The 20739-nt window shown below is 36.4% G+C and overlaps 1 protein-coding gene across 1 annotated transcript in view; it reads right to left on the reverse strand.

The window, feature by feature from the left end:
• Positions 1–4344: 4344 nt before the first annotated feature.
• prdm5 (PR domain containing 5) overlaps positions 4345–20739 on the reverse strand; it is an 88195-nt gene continuing 71800 nt past the window's right edge. Inside the window, exons 15-16 of the mRNA XM_067371680.1 lie at positions 16101–16205; positions 4345–4943 (exon numbers count right to left, since the gene is read on the reverse strand). Of these exons, the coding sequence (XP_067227781.1) occupies positions 4779–4943; positions 16101–16205 (270 nt within the window). The 3' untranslated portion in view covers positions 4345–4778. The remainder of the gene's footprint in view (positions 4944–16100; positions 16206–20739) is intronic.

Below are 20739 nucleotides of genomic sequence, written 5' to 3' on the forward strand. Positions count from 1 at the left end.
GTGAAATGACACTTATCGGATTTAAAATGGTAGAAAGAACAAGGTCATAAAATTGACCAATATTCAATAAATTAATAAAATGATTATTAATGAAAGTAAACAAATAAACTAAGAATTAAATAAATATAAAAAAATAAAAAAAAAAAGAGAGTGATAGATTTCTAAAATAGGAAATTGTTAAACTTGTAAATGGACATTTGATTTTAAAATCATAGCAAGAGTAATGTGATAAAAAGCAACTGTTAAATCAACAATTAAATTTGGTAATAATAATATTCACTTCTGCCAAGTAATCAGTGTTGCCAAGTCTGCGGTTTCCCAATGGAACTGGGCTTTTAAAGGGTTGGTTCACCCAAAAATTTCAATTCGGTCATTTATAATTCACCCTCATTTCATTCCAAACCAGTAAGACTTTCGTTCACCCTCGGGAAACAAATTAAGATCTTTTTGATGAAATCTGAGAGCTTTCTGTCCCTCCATTGACAGCTACGCAACTACCACTTTCAAACCCCAGAAAGGTAGTAAAGACATCATAAAAGTAATCCATGTGACTCAGTGGTTTATCCTTAATTTTATGAAGTGAGTGGGTGAGTAATTTTTCTGTAAACTAACCCTTTAAGCTGTTGATTTCCACCCCTGTACGTAAAGATTTCAGAGCTCCAACACCCTCGAAACATCCCCCAAACGTACAAATTCAATGGAGAATTCAGCCATCCGACAGAGAACATCACATTGGGCTATTTTTGGGGCTATGTTTGACTGGCCATTGGGCTACCTTTGTTGCACAGACATGGCAAACCTGTAAGTAATATAGTTCATAGTATATAGTTTTATTGTATTATAGTAGCATGGCTCATGCAATCAGACTTTAGAGGCATAACAATCTGTTTTATAATAGCAAAATAAGCATTGTCAGACATTTGGTGAACCTCACATACATTCTGTCTGCTAAATGAACCTGACATTGTTTATCCTACTAGATGCTTCAGCTCTCATGTTAAAGCAAATTCACCGCTCCCCTCTTTTATTTCAACTAATGTCCGTTCTTGATTTATCGCCTCCTTTTCTCTTCCTCGCTGTGGTTATGGGCCTGGGTTTCCCTTCTTGGTACCGCTCCCTGTTTTTCCATGCAAACACACATTAAACACACTCTTTTCCTTAGATTCCAGACCCACAGGATTCAATCTGGACAACCATACTTCACATTCCGAAGGTCAGGAAGGCATCCCACACTACCTGTTACTGTGGTGACGGCGGTCCTGTCTGACTGGACGGTTTGTGTGGTGAGAGGTTAATGATACTCCTGAAGTCAGGGTGGAGACCAGTGTCACCATCCACACACACACACACACATACACATACACATACACCGAGGGGCACAGGAAACCAGCAGACTCATAAAGAGAATAATTAGAAACATATATATATACACACTGTACACACTGTGATACTAGTTCTCCATCACTGCTGATAAAGTAAAAAAATTCCAGGACGCTCTTGCAGTCTGCGGTCGTGTGTGTGTGAGTGCCTCGGCCTTGGATTCGGCTGCCAGCGTGGGTTGACAAGGAGCGGGATGTTCCGTCACGCCCGTGGGGGTTGCCGCGGTAGCTCCTTTTTCCCGAGGGAATGCAGCCAGGCTTGGGGCGTCAATGTAGGCATTTTGGGAAGGTTGAGGAGACGGGGAGAGATAAACAGAGGACGCAAGATAGAGAGGGAACCCGCAGTTTGGAACGGATGCAGCAGATACTGATTCAGAATCCTCACACACCACTTCAAAAACCCACAGAGGACGTTCTCACACACACACGCCCTCACAGCTACGCAGATGATGCCGTGTAAATCACTTGTGTGTGTACGAATCTCTGTGATTGAGGACGAATTGAAATGTAGAAAGGATGTGAGAGAAACAGTCCACACTCTGAAGTGGTTTGGAAATGGTAAACGGCCCTTTGAAAGAACTTGAGATGATCATCTCCCACTTCTGACTGTCGTTCTCACACTACGACCGTCCTAGTCCTAGAGAGGCAGGCTTTTGACTTCAGACTGAAAGTCTGTTCAACTTTGCAGCTTATTTTAGCCAAGAAATGCCCACTTGAATAGGAAACGATCATCTGAACAACATTTGAAACAGCCAACTACACAAGTTTTTTGGGCAGCAAAATCTGAAACTAAGTAGCAAACAATTGCTCAGCAGTCTCCGCTAATCTTTAAACAGACAAAGCCAAAGAAACCAAAGCTTCCTGCAATTGCAGATCAATCCTGCTCAATGGTCAGGAGGAATTTTGCACCACTCCTCTAAACAAAACTGTTCCAGCTCTGCAATATTCCTGGGATGTCTGGTGTGAATTGCTCTCTTGAGGTCATGCCAAACCATCTCAATCAGGTTGAGGTCAGGACTCTGGGCTCCTCAAGAAGGAGTATTTTCTTCTGTTGAAGCTATTCTGTTGTTGAATTACTCCTATGTCATTGTCTTGTTGTATCACTCAACATCCTTTGAGCTGCGATTAGCAGACAAACCACGTAATCCATCAAAACGTCCTGATAAACATGGGAATTCATTTTTCTGTCAATGATGGCAAGCTGTCCAGGTCATGAAGCAGCAAAGCAACCCAAACTATGATGGTTCTTCCCTTATACTTCACATTTGGGATGAGGTTTTGATGTTCTCCACCATGTTTCATTTGTCCAGCAGATATTTTCCTAGTAGCATGGTGGAACATCCAGGTGCTCTTTTGTCAAATTAGATGTGCAGTAATGTGTTTCTGGACAGCGATGGCTTCATTCAGGATTTCTTCTAATGAACACAGCTCTTGTTTAGTGTTATATATAATGTAGATGTCACTTTTCACATTGAGTCTGTCTTGAGTCCAAGTCTTGTGATGGACTCGACCCTCTTCTGGTCTCAGTCTCTTGGCTCGGGCACAACCTACTCATGTCTCAGCCTGGACTTGGACTCAAATTGAGCTTGTCTCGACTACAACACTTGTGGATGTTACCAGAGGTGTTACCATGTTCCAGATACTTTCTAAAAATCTTAAGTTGGCACTTTTATGTTAGAAAATGCTAGAAAGAAAGCTAAAAACAATGAAAAGAATCAAGTGAGGATGAAAGAAAGTAGAAATAAACTGAAAAAAGAAAGGAACAGAGGAGAAAACAAGAGATGAGAGATGTAGAATTGTGTACAAAGAATATTTGTAATATTATCTCAGCCTATAGCATGATTAACTCTTGAACTTGTTAAATATGGACTTTTTTTTCCTTACACAAACGCATCAATTCGCTTCAGAAGGCCTTTATTAACCCCCCGGAGCCGTGTGGAGCATATATTTATTATGATGGATGGATGTGGATGGAGACACTTTCTTCAGCTCATACTCATTGATCTCTATCACTGCCATTATAAAGCTCAGATGCGTCAGGATATTTATTAATATTTCTCTGATTGTGTTCATCAGAAAGAAGAAAGTCATATGCACATAGGATGGCTTGAGGGTGAGTAAAGCTTGGGACAATTTTCATTTCAAAGTGAACTAATACTTTAATGCAATCTACATAAGCAGGACATGGTTCCTGGAGCAACATCCTTTGTTGGTCATTCTTATAAACCAATGAGAGCCCTTTGATTTTAGAGAAAAGTTCTGACTTTAGAGGAAAGGTCTGATTTTAAACATTTCAGATTCATCATTACTACTATGCTCAATGGACATGAATGGATTTAAAATGTTAAGAAAATCTCATCCATACTTATTTGTATACTATTGATCCTGCATAAGGGGTACAAGTTTTATCCTTAGAGTTCAGAAGTAGAATTTGTGCATTTGGCTCTGGATCTCAGACTTAATGAGACATTACTTTTCTATCCAAAGCCACACTGAGGCTTTAATTATGCTACAACCAGCGGTAACCAGCTTTAGAGAACAATCATCAACCGAGCATGTCTAATCAAGTATCAAAGCACATCTGATTCCTCAAACACCAACCGTTTACCAAGAACCAAATGTTTATAATTAACTAAAGCAAATGTGATCAGGGCAGAAGCACTGTAGACTGTATCCCACTGCAGATGGACAGGACAGGGTCAGGAAAAAAGTTTGACCTAATAAATTAAAAAAAACAGACCGACCAGATTAGTGGTATCAGTGATTCAATCGTTCATTCATCCAAATGAAATCCAAACTTTCCAACTTAGAATCACAAGATGTTGATCTGACAATCAAACACAAACCTCATGTGAACCTGAACGCTGAAAATATAAAATGATAAATATTGAATAATACAGTTAATTCAAACAACATTTGAAATCAACAAACTTTACTCTCAACAAAGTTGTAGAAAATTGGCACATAATGTTCTTTGGTCACGCAACATCACTCAACAATTGTGAGAAATCTGAAACAACTGATATTGACATACAAAAGTACAAACATCAACAGAAAAAGGAAATGGATCAATATGATGGATATACTTTGTTCATGAATCTCTTTACAATTGCACATGTTCATGCTTTTCTTCAATCTAATCCTGATTTGCAGCCATGATTAAATGCTATTTAATCAGACTGATCAGTCTTGTGATAACATGTTAAATGTCTGAAGGAAATAAACTGGTTCTGGACATGTAGATAGGACAGATCTTTGGCCACTCTAAGTACACCAATGCTTGTGAAAAAGAGTGTGTTGTGTATATACCCTGTGTATGTATGCATCCTTTTTATACATGATTTTATACATGGCTTGTATGAATATGTGTATATGTATAGGTGTGTAATGTATGATTGTCTATCCCTCCGTCTCTCCGTGGACGTTCTCCATATGGACTTTGAGGTAGTCGTTGCGGGTGAACTTCTTGTGGCACAGAGAGCATTCAGCCATGGGTCTGTTGGGATTATGGGTCAGTTTGTGTCTGATCAACATCTTCTTCAAACTAAAGGACAGGTCACACACCTAGAAACACAAAAAACAACCCATTAAGAAAACATGATGTAGTTTTTTCGATTTTTAATATCTTTATCCCAGTTTGAAGTCAACATGAAATGGATTCTTGGAGAGTAAATAGATATTTTCTTACTCTTAAGGCCTTTGCGCACTGAGTCCGAAATTTTCGCATGCGTTTTTTCCATAGACTGTAAAAAATATGGACGTAGTGTCCGTGACGTCACCCATAGAGTTCTGAACAGCAGTTTTGAAGCGTAAATGAGGCCACGGCCATCTTAGCTGCACGTGACCGCACGTCACTCACAGAAAACTGAAAATGGGCAAAGAGGCGGGATGTAGATGGAGCCCATGCGACTTGTTGCTGAAACCACGCCCGCCTAGCATATCTATCTTAGATACTATCTAAAATATCAATAAAGATAACAATATCATTAGAAAGTACTAAAGGTTTACTGTCAATCTACGGTGATTTTTAAGATAACGTTAGAGATGCTCTAACACCAGTTAATTTGTGTGGGGTGTGCAAATAACACAAAAAAATCAACTGGGACTTCATACTTTTAATGAAATAGAGATCGCGAGATGAATCCAATCCGTTGCACTTGGGTAAAATGTCCATTTCAAAACATAAAACATTGTTTATAATGTATAACTCTATACGTACATTATATATATATATATATATATATATATATATATATATATATATATATATATATATATATATATATATATATATTATCTCAGGAACAAAACCTTTAGCCAATGCCACGACGATCCAACAACGTGTGTAGACCAAAACACAATTTGAACCAGAGTGTAAACGTTTTTTTCTGCTGTAAACTTGGCTGTTTTAACATGATGGTCAATGAGATTCTGATCCCTTTTGCAGCCTGTCCCTTTCGATGAAACGCAGTTTAAGTTACTTCCGTATTGGCTTCACGAGAAACTGGGGGAGGTTGTCGCTTTTTCATATTCGTAATCCTAAAAATTTGTCACGCACAGAGACCTTGCACACTGAGTCCGATGCGTATTAATGAATACGTTGCGAAAAAAAAAAATGGCAAAACAATACAAAATGAAGTCTTTAAGCAGTGAGCACGATTTAGTTGTCCTCTATCTCTTTAAAAAGAGGAAATATTGGGTCCATCCAATTTCGAGACAATTTCGAGGCTCAGTTTGATGCTTTGCTACTGGCACAATCTGTCTTTGTATTCCGCACGTTGTTTGTCATTCAGTGCTGCTGTTTTGTGCTGTAGGCAACGTGGATCAACTTGTCAGATGGGCATTCGGGATTTTTGCGTTCACATACGGTGGCTCTGAATTGTCAAAACGTCTCTCAAAATGCGTGCCACGGATGCGAAAAACGCAGAAAATCGAACCTGATCCGAATATTTTTTTGATGGATGAAAGTTTCGGAGGCAGTGTGCAAACTTGATTGACGTAACGTTGGGTCGAATTTATTTTTAAAATTTTCGCATGCAAATTTCGGACTTAGTGTGCAAAGGCCTTTAGTGTCCATGATTCATCGGTGTATGTTATATAAATATATTACATCGTAGACAGTCCTATATTGTTGAACTAATGTGGTTCAAATGACAGAGATGTGGTCGGTTTGGGGAAACAGTCCTGGGGCGCGTTTCCCAAAGCGAACTATGGTCGCAAGTTCCATCGTTACCAATAGAGTTCAATGGGACTTACGAATATAGTTGACTAACAATGCTTTTGGGAAGCACACCAAAGACTAGCTAGTTATTTCTACAACAATGCATTGTGCTATGGTGGTTAAGCAATGTGTTATGTCATTGTGTGTGAAACACACCCCAGAACACCTTTAGAAACCATCCAGAAACCAACTAGCAACATGCTAAAAAAAACACTTTAGCCACTGAATAAGCAAAGGCCTGGCAAACCTACATTGTGGCTGTGACTTTTGTAGATTTTTTTCCAGGACAGGACATAATAAATTAGTCTAGTAGCCATAAGTGGATTTATGTTACATAACCCATAAAAAATACCCATGAGAGGAAGGTTTTTATTTTGGAATTCAAATTTAGTGAAGCGGCGCTTGTTTACAGACTTGATTCTGTAATGTTTTGTGTGTTAGTATGACTTCATGCCCTGCGACCGCAGAGAGGATGTGAAGGCAATGCTCAATACATCAGACCAGACACACAAACAACCAATAACTGAATGAATAAAAACACAACCAAATAACTGCAAGCCAGGGTCAAATCTTCGAACTATGCCATATGCTATTGGTTGAGACCCACACACACACACACACACACACGGACCATTGGAAACAACACTGCCAACAAAACACACACACTCAAAAACAGCCAGTTTGCAAACTGAAGCCAAACCAGTAAATCGTATTCAGTTAAATCCTGCAGTCAGAGCAGCGGCTTGGTGCCATGACACACACACGCGCTCACACACACACACACACACACACAACAACAGATATAGAACACAAATCCATTTCGCATGATAAATCAACTTTATCTCCTCAAGAACACTCAATATTCTTTATCTCCATGAAGAGACAGTGAGAGATATTGCAGCTGTCACTTTCTTCATAAAATGAATGTAATTTTCTATTTAAGCAGCATGAAAATACATTTAACGCCTTGATAGACGACTTATTAGTCTCAGTCTCTCACATGAACTGCAGATATTAATGGCTGTGGGCACATGGTGTCAGGATGTTGTATGCTGGCCATGTGGTGGTAGAAATGTGTCATCCGTTAGAGATTCTGCTAAACCTCCATAGCACGATTAAAACAAACGCTGAGCAGAAAACTATAGAATACTCTGGAAAACTGAATCGCGGTCTTTAGATTTCTGTTTGAAGTGAAGAAGTTGTTTATGGTTGAAATACTGCAGCTTGGTTGCCAAGCAATGTAATAACTTTATTTTTTAAATTACAAATACCCTTAATATTGGTTTGTATTCCAAACAACAACAACAACAACAACAACAAATTTATTTCACATGAAAAAGATTTGAAAAGAGGAAGTAAGTGACTGGATTTGTAATACTTTATTAGTAATATTGTTAAATATTATTATAATGTAAAATAGCTGTTTTCTATGTGATTATATAGTAAAGTGTAATTTATTCCTGTGATCAAAGCTGTATTTTCAGCATCATTACTCCAGTCTTCAGTGTCACATGATCCTTCAGAAATCATTCTAATATGTTATGAATTCAAAAGAACAGCAGTTATTTGAAGTAGAAATCTTTTGTAGCATTATAAATGTCTTTACTGTCACTTTTGATCAATTTAATGCATCCTTGATGAATAAAAGAATTCATTTTGAAAAGATCCTGCTGGCCACAAACTTTTAAATCATAGTGTATAATTTATAAATCATTTTGGGGTGAATTTTCAGATAAAAAGAACCACTGTATACTGTAATATATTGTTACTGTGACTTAAAATTAATCAAACTGTCATATACGATTTTGGTCATACCGCCCATCCTACATGAAAGTTCATGTTTGTGTACTGTATCACTTTTACTCATTCTTTAGGAGTCAAATAATCAAACTTTTCTGCAGCTGAGATTATGTGAATGAGAAAAGAAAAAGCTAGCAAAATTCCACAGAGATATAATATATATATATTGCTTGCATTGTCATGAACAGTGTAAAAAAAAATATTTATTTTTATTTTGTGTGTTATCTTCAGTCAGTTTCTGGCCAACACTTGCATTCATTTCAGGGGTCTCAGAGCATGAATTTTGGCGAGTGTGTTAACATGCTAAAAAAACCCAGACCCTCTCAGATGTCCACAGAACAGTGTGGTTCACTTGTAAAGTTCGTTGTGAACACAACATGCTCAAGTTTCACTTTACTGTCACATTTGTTTAATTCCATTACACAATAGCTAATGCAGGACACCATACAAAAATAATTAAACAATACACTGGAATGCAGTTTGGGAAAGAGAAGAATCAGCAAGTGTTAGAACCCCTAGAGTGTTTATATTTTAATGAGAATGAGCTTGGTGAAATACATTCAAATATGTGATTTATTTATGAAAAAGTTGTTTCTATATTGTGCATTTTAGTACAACTGAAACACTGCATTGACTAATCAGAAGTAAGGTCTAGATCTATCACTTGTGAAAAAGAAGTGTGCTTAAATGTATTGGAAGTGCACTTGTAGTGTACTTCAAAACTTTTAAATATAGTAAAAAAAAACTGTACTTACAGATAATATAATGATAAACTACTCAAGTGTACTTAAAGATAGCACTTTCATGACTATGTTTCTTCACACATTTAAGTCCACTTAAAAAAGTGCCCTTCGCCATAATGTCAAATTAAAAGTTACTTTATCTCTTTCCCTGAAAGTTTTTTTTTTTTAATTGCCAGCCACTGCCTGCATTTTTGATCATTTTCATAAAACTTTCAGTAGAAAATTTTGTTGTATGAATATCTGAACAACATACAACATCTGAGCAACATATCAACAGAGAACAGAGCTTCTGCTTTTAAACAGAGAGAGAGAGAGAGAGAGAGAGAGAGAGAGAGAGAGAGAGAACATTTTATTCTAGCTTCACACATTCTGTTTTATTGAAACTTGAATATGGGTAAGTTTCATGAAAAAAAAACAAAAAACAACAACAACAACAAAAAAAAAACATTTTGAACAAAACGCTGAAGAAAAAAAAAATCGAGTATTTTCAAAGACTCCATCTGGAGAAGATCACATCCATCAACACCACCAAAGCTGTACCTCATCCTGGGTCGATATTTCATGCAGAAACGTTATTCAGTTGTAATTTATATGCTGTTTATTGTTTTATGATAGCATTATTTTACATGTGCTTCTGTCGCTTGTTTCTGATTTTTTTTGCCCATGTTTTGAACAGGAGATGCATAGTAGCGCCCCCTACCGTATAACAGTGGAAAAACAGATTGTCAGCAGGGAAGCATTGTCTAATAAATGATGAAAATTCCATCAATCGCGGGGAAAGAATTAAAGTATTTGGTCCCACTTTATATTAGGTGGCCTTAACTACTAAGTACTTACATCAAAAAATAAGTACAATGTACTTATTGGGTTCATACTGAAGGTGGGATACGGGTAAGGTTAGGGAAAGCTTTGGTGGTATGGTTAGGTTTAAGGGTAGGGGTAAGGTGTAAGGGATGGGTCAACAGTGTATTTATAAATGTAATTACAGAAATTAATTACAGAAATAATTACATGCAGGTGTTTTTAAAATATAAGTACAATGTAAAAACATGTATGTGCACAATAAGTGCATTGTATTAAATGATTAATTTAAATGTAAGTACATAGTAGTTAAGGCCCCTTAATATAAAGTGGGACCAATTATTTTAATCTTTTGACATGCTTTAAAGAAGTACACATATTTTGATATGTTGACTAACATACTAGAGCACATGTAAAGTACTTTATAATTATAAGAAGATTATAGTTGTAACATTAGTGTGTTATTCGATATTAAATTTAAAGTTAATATATTTTAAATGTATTAAATTGTGCTTATCATTACAAATGTGTAATTACAGATACTGTATATATCTTATTACTTTAAGTACACTTTAACTATATTTCAAAGACAACAGAATTATGAAATTACAAATAAAGATGTACTTAAGTGTGTCAAAAAAGCACTCTACAGTTCAGCTAATTGCATTTAATATGCATTTAAACTAATATATTTTTATTTAATTGTAATTAACATGTCCATTAAGTGTCTGAAAACATTACAATCAGTTCACACTTTATAATATTCTTTTAAATATATTATTTCTGTAAGAGTTACTCTTTTTAAAAGTATGCTAAAGTGTACTTATTTTTCACAAGGGATTCCATGTATGGAAACAACAGAATAACGAGATCTAAGCCAATAAAGTTCCTTTAGAGCAGAAGTGCCGCGATAACCGTTAAAGTGTTTCAAAATGTTCAAATCGTCTTTTTGACGTTTCACAAAATAACACCACAAAGTTCCTTTCCTTTAACTTCAACAGGAGCCGTGAAAGACAGACGTGACCACCCCAAAAACCACTTCAAATGCAGTCATATACTCAGAGAAAGTGAGTCAATAATAAATGAATTTTGAGTATAGATGGTTTCTGGCACGTTGAACTTCAAAAATTCTGCGCATGAAAGAAGTGCCGGAATAATTTGCCATCATCAATGGAAGCCATTCTAACAACCGTCATCAGAGCGCCAGATTTCAGACCAAATCAGTCCAGGCTTAAAAGACTTGTCACGTCAAATGCAGAGAGAAAAAACAAGGAAACAGCCAATTTCATTCTCTTATGGTCTTTAAAAAAGTCAAAACTTAGAAAGACACGCTTGCAGCTTGCCATATAAATCAAATAAATACACGGGAATGTTTCTCATTTACTTTGGTGAAATGTATGTGTAGAGACTGCTCTCTCTCTGTGTGTGTGCGTGTGTGTGTCTGTGTGTTTAGATTCCTCAAGAGTCTCCCGCAGAGTGTGTTCACTGCTGGCAAAGTGTTTTAGACAGAGAGGAAACTGCTTGTGTGTGTATCTTTATATCGCTCTCTGATTCTGCCTAAAAGAGAACAATAATAAAGCATTAAATTGTAAGTGTAATAATGAAGAACAGCAACAGCACACTTCTCCTCAACAAGCTGTGGGATTTGAGGAATCATTCATGTCTGTAGCACAATCAAATCATGCAGCTTTTTGAGGTCAGGTGTGCTAATACTACTGTAAGTGATCACATCTGCAATTTTCATCTGATGGATGACTCGAAAGGGCTCGACATTAACACTTGTTCAGGACAAGTGTATTTTTTGAAAGGGCAAGTGAGAGAGAATTTACTTTCCCGACTGGACAAGTAGCCTGACTTTGGTGATGACGTAATGCAAAGTATCCCCAGCTATAAAAAATTGTCACAAAATTTGTTATTTTAAAATTTGCCATTGTGAACAAACCTGTCGCTACTACAACTATTAAACTAAAAGCTACTGAGCAAATGCAGATGGCAGAGCATTGGATAATATTACTACATAAAACAAGAAGGAAAACTGCCTAGGCCAACACGTTATTCGAAAATTCAACTCCTCTATATCCATGATATAAACACGTTCTAGACCACCAGATATAAATATGTCTTAGACACACCATTTCAGTTATTATGATACCACTGCCACCAAAAGTAATTAATTGTATTTGATTTACAATAAAACACATGGTTGTTGCAACCGCTTCACTAACATTGTGACACGTTTAACAGATGAATAATTTTATGGCAAATTACAACATCCTGAACAATAACAATAAACTGTAAAAAATGACCGTGATTTTAACAGTAAAAGACTGTAAAAATGCTGCGGTGAAAAACTGTCAATTGGTTTACAGAAAGTTTCCCTACTATATACGGTAAATAACTGTAATAGATCTAACGGTACATTCAAATACAGTTAAATTCACAGTTTTTGGAAGTGAAAAATAACAATTAATTGTAAAATTAAACAGTGAAAAACCGTAAATTGGCATTCCCACAATTCCCTGCGTGACACTTCACATTTGATATATTTTCATTGAAATAACTCTGTTTCTTCTTAGTTTTTCTCATTTTTTTTCTAATCAGTTATGTACATTAGGGTTTTATGTTACATCTAATGTTGTTAAATTAATGTTTATTGCATTTTTAAAATTTCATGCATGTTACCATGATGGTGTTTAGTGTGTGTGTGAATGACACTGTGTGCACCTGCTATATATTAGTGTTGTCCTCCTCAGCTTGTGGAAAAGCTGCTTGTGATGAACTTTGATTCATCGTGTGACTCTTTATCACCACTGTGTTTAGTGACTGTCAGTGTATTATAAAGGTACAAAACAGATATTAGTACTTAATTTAGTTTGGTAGATTATCATTATATCGGTTAATGAAATATGTTATTTTACCGTAAATTTAACAGATTTTTTTTTTTTACGTTGCTACTGTATTTTTTACGGCAAAGTTCTGGCAACCACAGCTGCCGTTTTTTTTAGCGTAAATTTTACTGGGATTTTTTTTACAGTGTACAGTAAAATAATCAACTGACTATGACCAATGATCTAGCTGTTAGGTTTACCTAGCCAGGAAACTGATGAAGAATACTACTAGAAAACAGACTTTAATGATCAATACTCAGGAAACAGGAATAAACACGTAAACATTAACAAGAACCGACAAACACTAAGGGAGAACTGAAGGCTTATAAGCATGAACAAACAAAGGGAGCTAACAAGATGATTAACAACACACAGGTGAATGAAATAACTAATTAAACCGAATGAGGAAAACTAGGACACAGGACAGAACCAAAAACACAATGAGAACAGGGAGCCTGTTCTTCGTACATCGCTAACTCAGTTAGCTGGATTTGACTGATGACGATTTGGCATGATCTTAGATTGTTCGGTTCTTCGACGCTCATCCTGGACTTGCTGTCATAGCAACAGGTCCGTAAACTCAAACCTGAAGCATTACGTTGCTGTCTTGACTCCAACCAATCACTGCATTGCTGATTGTGGTTTCGAGTATTGATTCATCTGCCCTTTTCATGGAACATGAGAATGTGCAGTAATTTTAGAAAACTTAATCCTGATATTTTAATCCAATTCGTTTTAAGAGCCAAATTAGCCAGAGTTCAGTTATCACGATTAAGATCTGGCATCTGTCAAATCATCTCAGATGTATTAAGTGAGGTACGAAGAACGAACCCCAGGGTATACTCGTGACACTAGCCCTCTAAACATGAAAAGAAATGTCATCATACCTTTAACCTACTCAGTGGAGCTTTATTCTTCAAGGTGAATGAAATTCGTAGGCTAATGTGTCAAATGTGCCAATCAAAATGTGACTTTGTAAAACAGAATGTCCTTATCTAAAAACTTGCTATAGTAGCCTAATATTAATGCTAGAAAGCCTTGTGATTTTTGTTTAAATATTACATTTTATCATTAAAATTCATTTTCCAGTGTTTTTTGGATTCAATAATGCTCAGTAAGATCAGTGGCCAGTTGCATAAATGCTAATATCACAAAGTTAGTCATCTAATATTTTCTTCAAGTCTGGTCATATTTTTTAAAGGCCCACTGAAGACTGTTGTAACACGCAGCAGTATTCAATGTGTTGACATAATTTCAACAGAAATGGGAAGACAGGCCGATATATCGAACAGTCCAGACCCTTTTATGAAATATCCAGTAGCGTTTTGTTTGTTACAGCTTGGCCAGAGACATTACTCTGTAAAACCTCAATTTCCTTCTAATCTCTAACAGTTTCTCCTCCTAATCTCCTTTATATCGCTTTATTATACAGCATTCTGTGCCGAATTCAAATGAGTACAATACCTTTTGTGGTCTGTGCCGACTTGCGCATATGATCCGCTCAGTCACTGTGATTTTGCCAAGTAACACATGTTCCTGGATCAACATATTTTGTTGATCCTGGAACAACATTCCAGTTTGAAAATGTACTGCTAATCCTTTCCCTACCCCTAAACCTAATCCTACCCATAGCTTATCCCTAAAATCAGAGTGATAGGTGAATAACACTGATGTAGAAGCACCTAACGCTGGTTGTAAGCCTAAAATTGACATAAACTGTAAACTTGTCCCTCAAATCTGATTGGTTGATTGGAATGTTGTTCCAGGATTAACAAAGATGTTGATCTGGGAACATGATGTACTTGGTGAAATAACATTCACCGATCTGCTCTGTCCTCTCGTGTCTCTGGACCGGAACAGATTGTGCTCGCTGCACCGGTTCATGTGACACTAACACAAAAACAGACTTAATTCGCGTCAAAGGAAAGCATATTTACACTGTCTAAATCATTCCGTATTCTCTATATAGTGCATTATGTGCCATTCACCATGTAGAAACTAGTAAATGTGTGAATAAATGACCAGCCGCAGCCTCTGTAAGAGTGTAGGAGGAGGCGGGACTTCAGATTCTAGAGAGCATTTGATTGGACTGAAGATTTGATGAGAAACTGAAGTGCGATGTGATGTCATGGAGTAAGTTTTGAATGCTTATATCTTCTAAATGTGAATTTTGTAATTGTTTTGGAACACGCATGCTTATTCATATTCATACTAAAAGATAAAAAACTTACATTTTGATTTCAGGGGGAGTAATTTGCATAAAAAGGTATTGGTCTAATTTGAATTTGAAAAGTAATACTGATTGGCCCTAACTAACTGCATTGACTAATCAATCATTAACTAACTAACTGCTAGTTGGTCAGACTAGTTCTTAAGAAGGTTATCAGTGAAGAATGACTTCATTTTAGGTCCGTTCCTCACAAAACCCCATATGACTTCAGAAGACTTGGAATTTGATTCATATGAATCACTTTTATGGAGCTTGTTTGTGGTGCCTCTTTGAATCTTGAAAGCCCCAGCAATCAATCATTGTAATTGCATGGAAAAAAGCAACATTATTCAAAATGTACATTATTCAAAATGTCCTTTCATACAGGAAGGACATGAGGGTGAGTAAATGATGAATTAATTAAAATTTGTATGTAAACTGATTGGTTGTTTGGCTGAAACAGAAGATTGTGTGTGAAACGGAGTCTGTGACGCAGAATGGACACAAACGTCTTTTCAGGGATGGTGAGAAGATAAGAGGAGCTCACAACTGGTATGTTTTGGAGCGAGCCGGTCTGATTGTGTGTGTCTTAAGGCACTGAAAGTTCAGAGATGGGTCAGTTTGTGCAGGGTGGTTTCATCCTTGTGTCCGCCTGGCAGGACGTCCTCCTACTGCGGCTTTGACACCACAGTAACACCCTCACACACACACATGCAGACAGACAGCTTGAGTGTGTGCTGGTTTATGTGGCGCGCAGCAGTGAGGGCGTTCTGGTTGGTGGTCTGATGCGCGTCATGGTGCTGATTATGTGGACTCGGCGTGGGTTGCGGGGTTAAACTCAAGCCCGGCTTTAGCTCTTCCAGCGGTCTTAGACTAAACCCCGCTGAACGTCACACACTACCCACAAGCCACCTCTCTCTCTCTGCTCTTCCACTGGGATGTGGCTGCGGTGTGTTGAGAGTGGTTGTGTGATAGTCAGCCAGAATCAGACATAAAAAGAGCCTGTGTTTGTGTGTCAGAATGCAACATTATGCAATGCGGTTTGCGTGTGTAACTCACGTCGCACTGGAAAGGCTTCTCTCCGGTGTGTGTGCGCATGTGTTCATCCAGACCGCGCTTCTGACTGAAGGCCTTGTTGCACTCGCTGCATTTATATGGCTTCTCCTGTAAGAGAGAGAACAGTAAACATTCAGAAATACCTCGTTTTTGTGTGATTATGAGATGAGTGCAAATGTTGTAATAACCAGTGGGGATACTTCTGAGGTGGGGGCTTGTCAATTAAAGAATCATGGCAAAACCTACATATTAATAATTCATCACTAAAGGTGATTTGTGTAATTATTTTAATTCTTAAAGGATTAGTTCACTTCAGAATTAAAATTTCCTGATAATTTACTCACCCCAATGTCATTCAAGATGTTTGTCTTTCTTTCTTCAGTTGAAAAGTAATGAAGGTTTTTGAGGAAAACATTCCAGAATTTTTCTTCATATAGTGGACTTCACTGGGGTTCAACGGGTTGAAGGTCCAAATGTCAGTTTCAGTGCAGCTTCAAAGGGCTCTACATGATCCCAGATGAGGAATAAGGGTCTTATCTAGAGAAATGATCAGTCATTTTCTAAAAAAATTAATAAAAATTATATATTTTTAACCAAAAATGCTCATCTTGCTCTGCTCTGCGATGTGCCATGAATTACGTAATCATGTTGGAAAGGTCATGTGTGACGTAGGTGGAAATACAGGAGTAGGGCGAAAAACTCCATCTCATTTTCTCCTCCAACTTTAAAATAGTCAGACATCATTGTTTTTGTAAAAGGTGTTTGACTTAGTCTTTGCATATATGCTTAGTAAACACTGGATCGCTACTTTCGCCTACATAGCGCGTGACCTTTCCGACATGATTACGCAATGCGTGGCGCATTGCAAAGCAGTGCAAGATGAGCATTTGTGGTTAAAATATATAATTTTAATTTTTTTTTTTGAAAATGAAAAATGGTTTCTCTAGATAAGACCCTTATTCCCCGTCTGGGATTGTGTAGAGCCCTTTGAAGCTGCACTGAAACTGCATTTTGAACCTTCAACCTGTTAAACCCCAGTGAAGTCCACTATATGGAGAAAAATCCTGGAATGTTTTCCTTAAAAACCACAGACACGAACATCGTAGATGACATGGGGGTGAGTAAATTATCAGTAAATTTTAACTCTGAATTGAACTAATTCTTTAATTTAATATGTAGAGGCCACTTTAATTCGTTTATGTTGATTTTGCTGAAAAGTGCACATTTTTTTTGTCTAGCCAGACAGACAGAAACATCAGCTCAAAGAATTGCTTGATGATGTGACAGGTTTGTCTAACAAAACTACATTGAAATTTCCCATCATTCTTGTTCCAGCATTCTCATTTTATTAGTACAGAGTCCCAGACATGAAAAAATAATGTGGCCACAAATTAAGATTTAATTTCTACAACTTAATTAATTTTCTCATTTTAGCTAAATCATGGCTATGTTGTACTAATTGGTTTTATTGTTTTAATTTATTAAGATTGTGTCCATCAACAAATTAATAAATCATGGGAACAAATTAGTATGTGGCTATGATTTACCTTAAAGGTGCCCTAGATTCAAAAATTGAATTTATCTTGGCATAGTTAAATAACAAGGGTTCAGTACATGGAAATGACATAAAGTGAGTCTTAAACACCATTGTTTCCTCCTTCTTATATAAATCTTATTTGTTTAAAAGACCTGCGAAGAACAGGCGAATCTCAACACAACACTGACTGTTACGCAACAGTACACCCCCGATATTTGCATATGCCATTATGAAAGGGATTAGACAAGGGCAGAACGTCAGGATCTGTGCACAGCTGAATCATCAGACTAGGTAAGCAAGCAAGAACAATAGCAAAAAGTGTCAGAAAGAGCAATAATAACTGACATGATCCATGATAACATGATATTTTTTGTGATATTTGTGAATTGTCTTTCTAAATGTTTTGTTAGCATGTTGCTAATGTACTGTTAAATGTGGTTAAAGTTACCATCGTTTCTTACTGCATTCATGGAGACAAGAGCCATCGCTATTTTCATTTTTAAACACTTGCAGTCTCTATAATGCATAAACAACTTCATTCTTTATAAATCTCTCCAACAGTGTAGCATTAGCTGTTAGCCACGGAGCATAGCCTCAAACTTATTCAGAATCAATGTAAATATCAAAATAAACACTGTACTTACGCGATTAGACATGCTGCATGACGAACACTTTGTAAAGATCCATTTTGAGGGTTATATTTGCTGTTTGAACTTTTTTTATGTTGTTTTAAGGTAAGCGCGAGCTCTTGGGGCGTGGAGCACGAGATTTAAAGGGCCACACACCCTGAATCGGCTCCTTTCTAATTATGCCCCAAAATAGGCAGTTAAAAAAATGAATAAAAAAAAACTATGGGGTATTTTGAGCTGAAACTTCACAGACACATTCAGGGGACACCTTAGACTTATATTACGTCTTTTAAAAAAAAAAAAAGTTCTAGGGCACCTTTAAACGAGGGAACTAATTAATAAATCATGGGAACAAATTTATAAATTATGGGAATGAATGTTAGGCTCTGTAGCTCTCTGATTTTGGCACCAAGTGAAAATGGAAAAGCATATGAATTAACCTACACATCAAACTCGTTCCTCCAAATAGGGTGTTTGACATTATGCCATTCAAGTCATAAATATAACATGGAAGTAGTCTAAAAAAACAAAACAAAATAATATTGTGAACTATAACATTTGATGTAGGATTCACTTTGAAATTGCTAGTATTAGCAATGAGTATTAGTATTTTCACAAATAATTAAATAAATTCTTAAGTACAAAGACTAAATAGTGTTTTTTTGTTTGTTTGTTTTTTGTAAAACATATTTACAACTTCGAAAAACGAAAATTGAAAATGATGAAAAAATAATTTCTACTTATTTTCACATGGTATCAGAACTAAATGTGAATAAAGCCATGAAAGTTGAGTGATTAACACCATTCGCTACAGACTTGCTTTCCACTCGCTGATCAATGTATATATAGATTAAACAGATGCTACATAATATTCTATAGCTATATTACAGATCAGAGTTTCTGCAATGTTTTAAATCGACACGGCCCTTTCAACATCACAACTTGGGTATCATCTCTAGATCATCTCTCAATTCCATATTATTAGGAAATCTTTTCAACTCCACTTGAAGGGCACAAATACTCCATATACTAGGAAGGTGGTCGTTTAAGGAGCAGGATTGGACACTCCTGATGTAGGAATTTCCTGATTAGGACTTGAAGACAGAAAAACCATGCGAGTGTGTAATACAAAGTGCTGCTGGAGGGACTGCCTACAGTTATTGTGTTTTTGAAGAGACTAATGAAGAGCTGATACATTTAGAGAGAGAGACAGAATAATCCCTCAGGCATGAACATACATCTGTATGTTTGCAGAAACTAGAGATCCCCATTACACACACACACACACACACACACACACACACACACACACACACTGAAGATGGTCTGGGATAAACAAATTAAGTGCCTTTCATGTGTTACACACCTGGAACTCATTTCACATGGACACACGAATACATTTACTTATATAACACACTGAAAACACACCACACTCCTGTCACACCACAAACATACACACTTACTGAATAAAACACACCTGGACATAATAACATACACACACTTTTGATGTTCTCCCTGTGTTGAGTCATTATTTTCATGATTTACTGTTAACTGGGTTTTTAATGTTCATAAAAGAAGCTCACCAAGTATGCATTTATTTATCAAAAATACAGAAAACAGTCATATTGTGAAATATTATCAATTTTAATAAAACTTATTTTAATAAAATAAAAAATATTGATGAATAGAAAGTTCAAAAGAACCATACTTATTTAAAACAATATTTTGTAACATTATAAATGTCTTTACTGTTACTTTTGATCACTTTAATCCATTTTTGCCTTATAAAAGTATTACTTTCTTTAAAATGCCTTTGCATATAAGTGTGTATATTTATTACATAATATGATTTAAGTATGAACCATTTTTCCAAATGTGGACATGCCCGTTGTCAGGCTTAGCTTCACAATTCTTACCGCAGCTGAGTGAAAACACACAAGAAGTGTGTGTGTGAGCAGATGTGTTTATTAGAGACAGATAAGGTGTGTGTGTGTGTGTGTGTGTGTGTGTGTGTGTGTGTGCATGCATGTGTTTGTGTGTGTGGTTTAGATAAACCCTACACTCTAAAAAATGCTGGGTTAAAAACAACCCACGTTGGGTTGAAAATGGACAAACCCAGTAATTGGGTTGTTTTAACCCAGTGGTTGGGTTAAATGTTTGCCCAACATGCTGGGTAGTTTTATTTAACTCAACTGTTGTATAAATTACTGTATGGCTTGCTTAAAATGAACCCAAAATATGCTGGAAATTAACATTTATTAATATGTTTAATAAATGAGCATTTATTAATAAGATAATGAATAATAAACAATAAACATTTATTAAATTGCTTATTAATAAATGTACACCTTTTGATTATTATTGTTGCCTCTAGTAATTATGTGTCTGATTTTCAATTTCTCACCTATTTTTGATTCATTTTAAGCCAGCCATATAGTCATTTTTAATCAGTAGTTGGGTTAAATAAAACTACCCA

This window comes from Chanodichthys erythropterus, chromosome 20 (assembly GCF_024489055.1).
Source record: "Chanodichthys erythropterus isolate Z2021 chromosome 20, ASM2448905v1, whole genome shotgun sequence".
NCBI lineage: Eukaryota > Metazoa > Chordata > Actinopteri > Cypriniformes > Xenocyprididae > Chanodichthys > Chanodichthys erythropterus.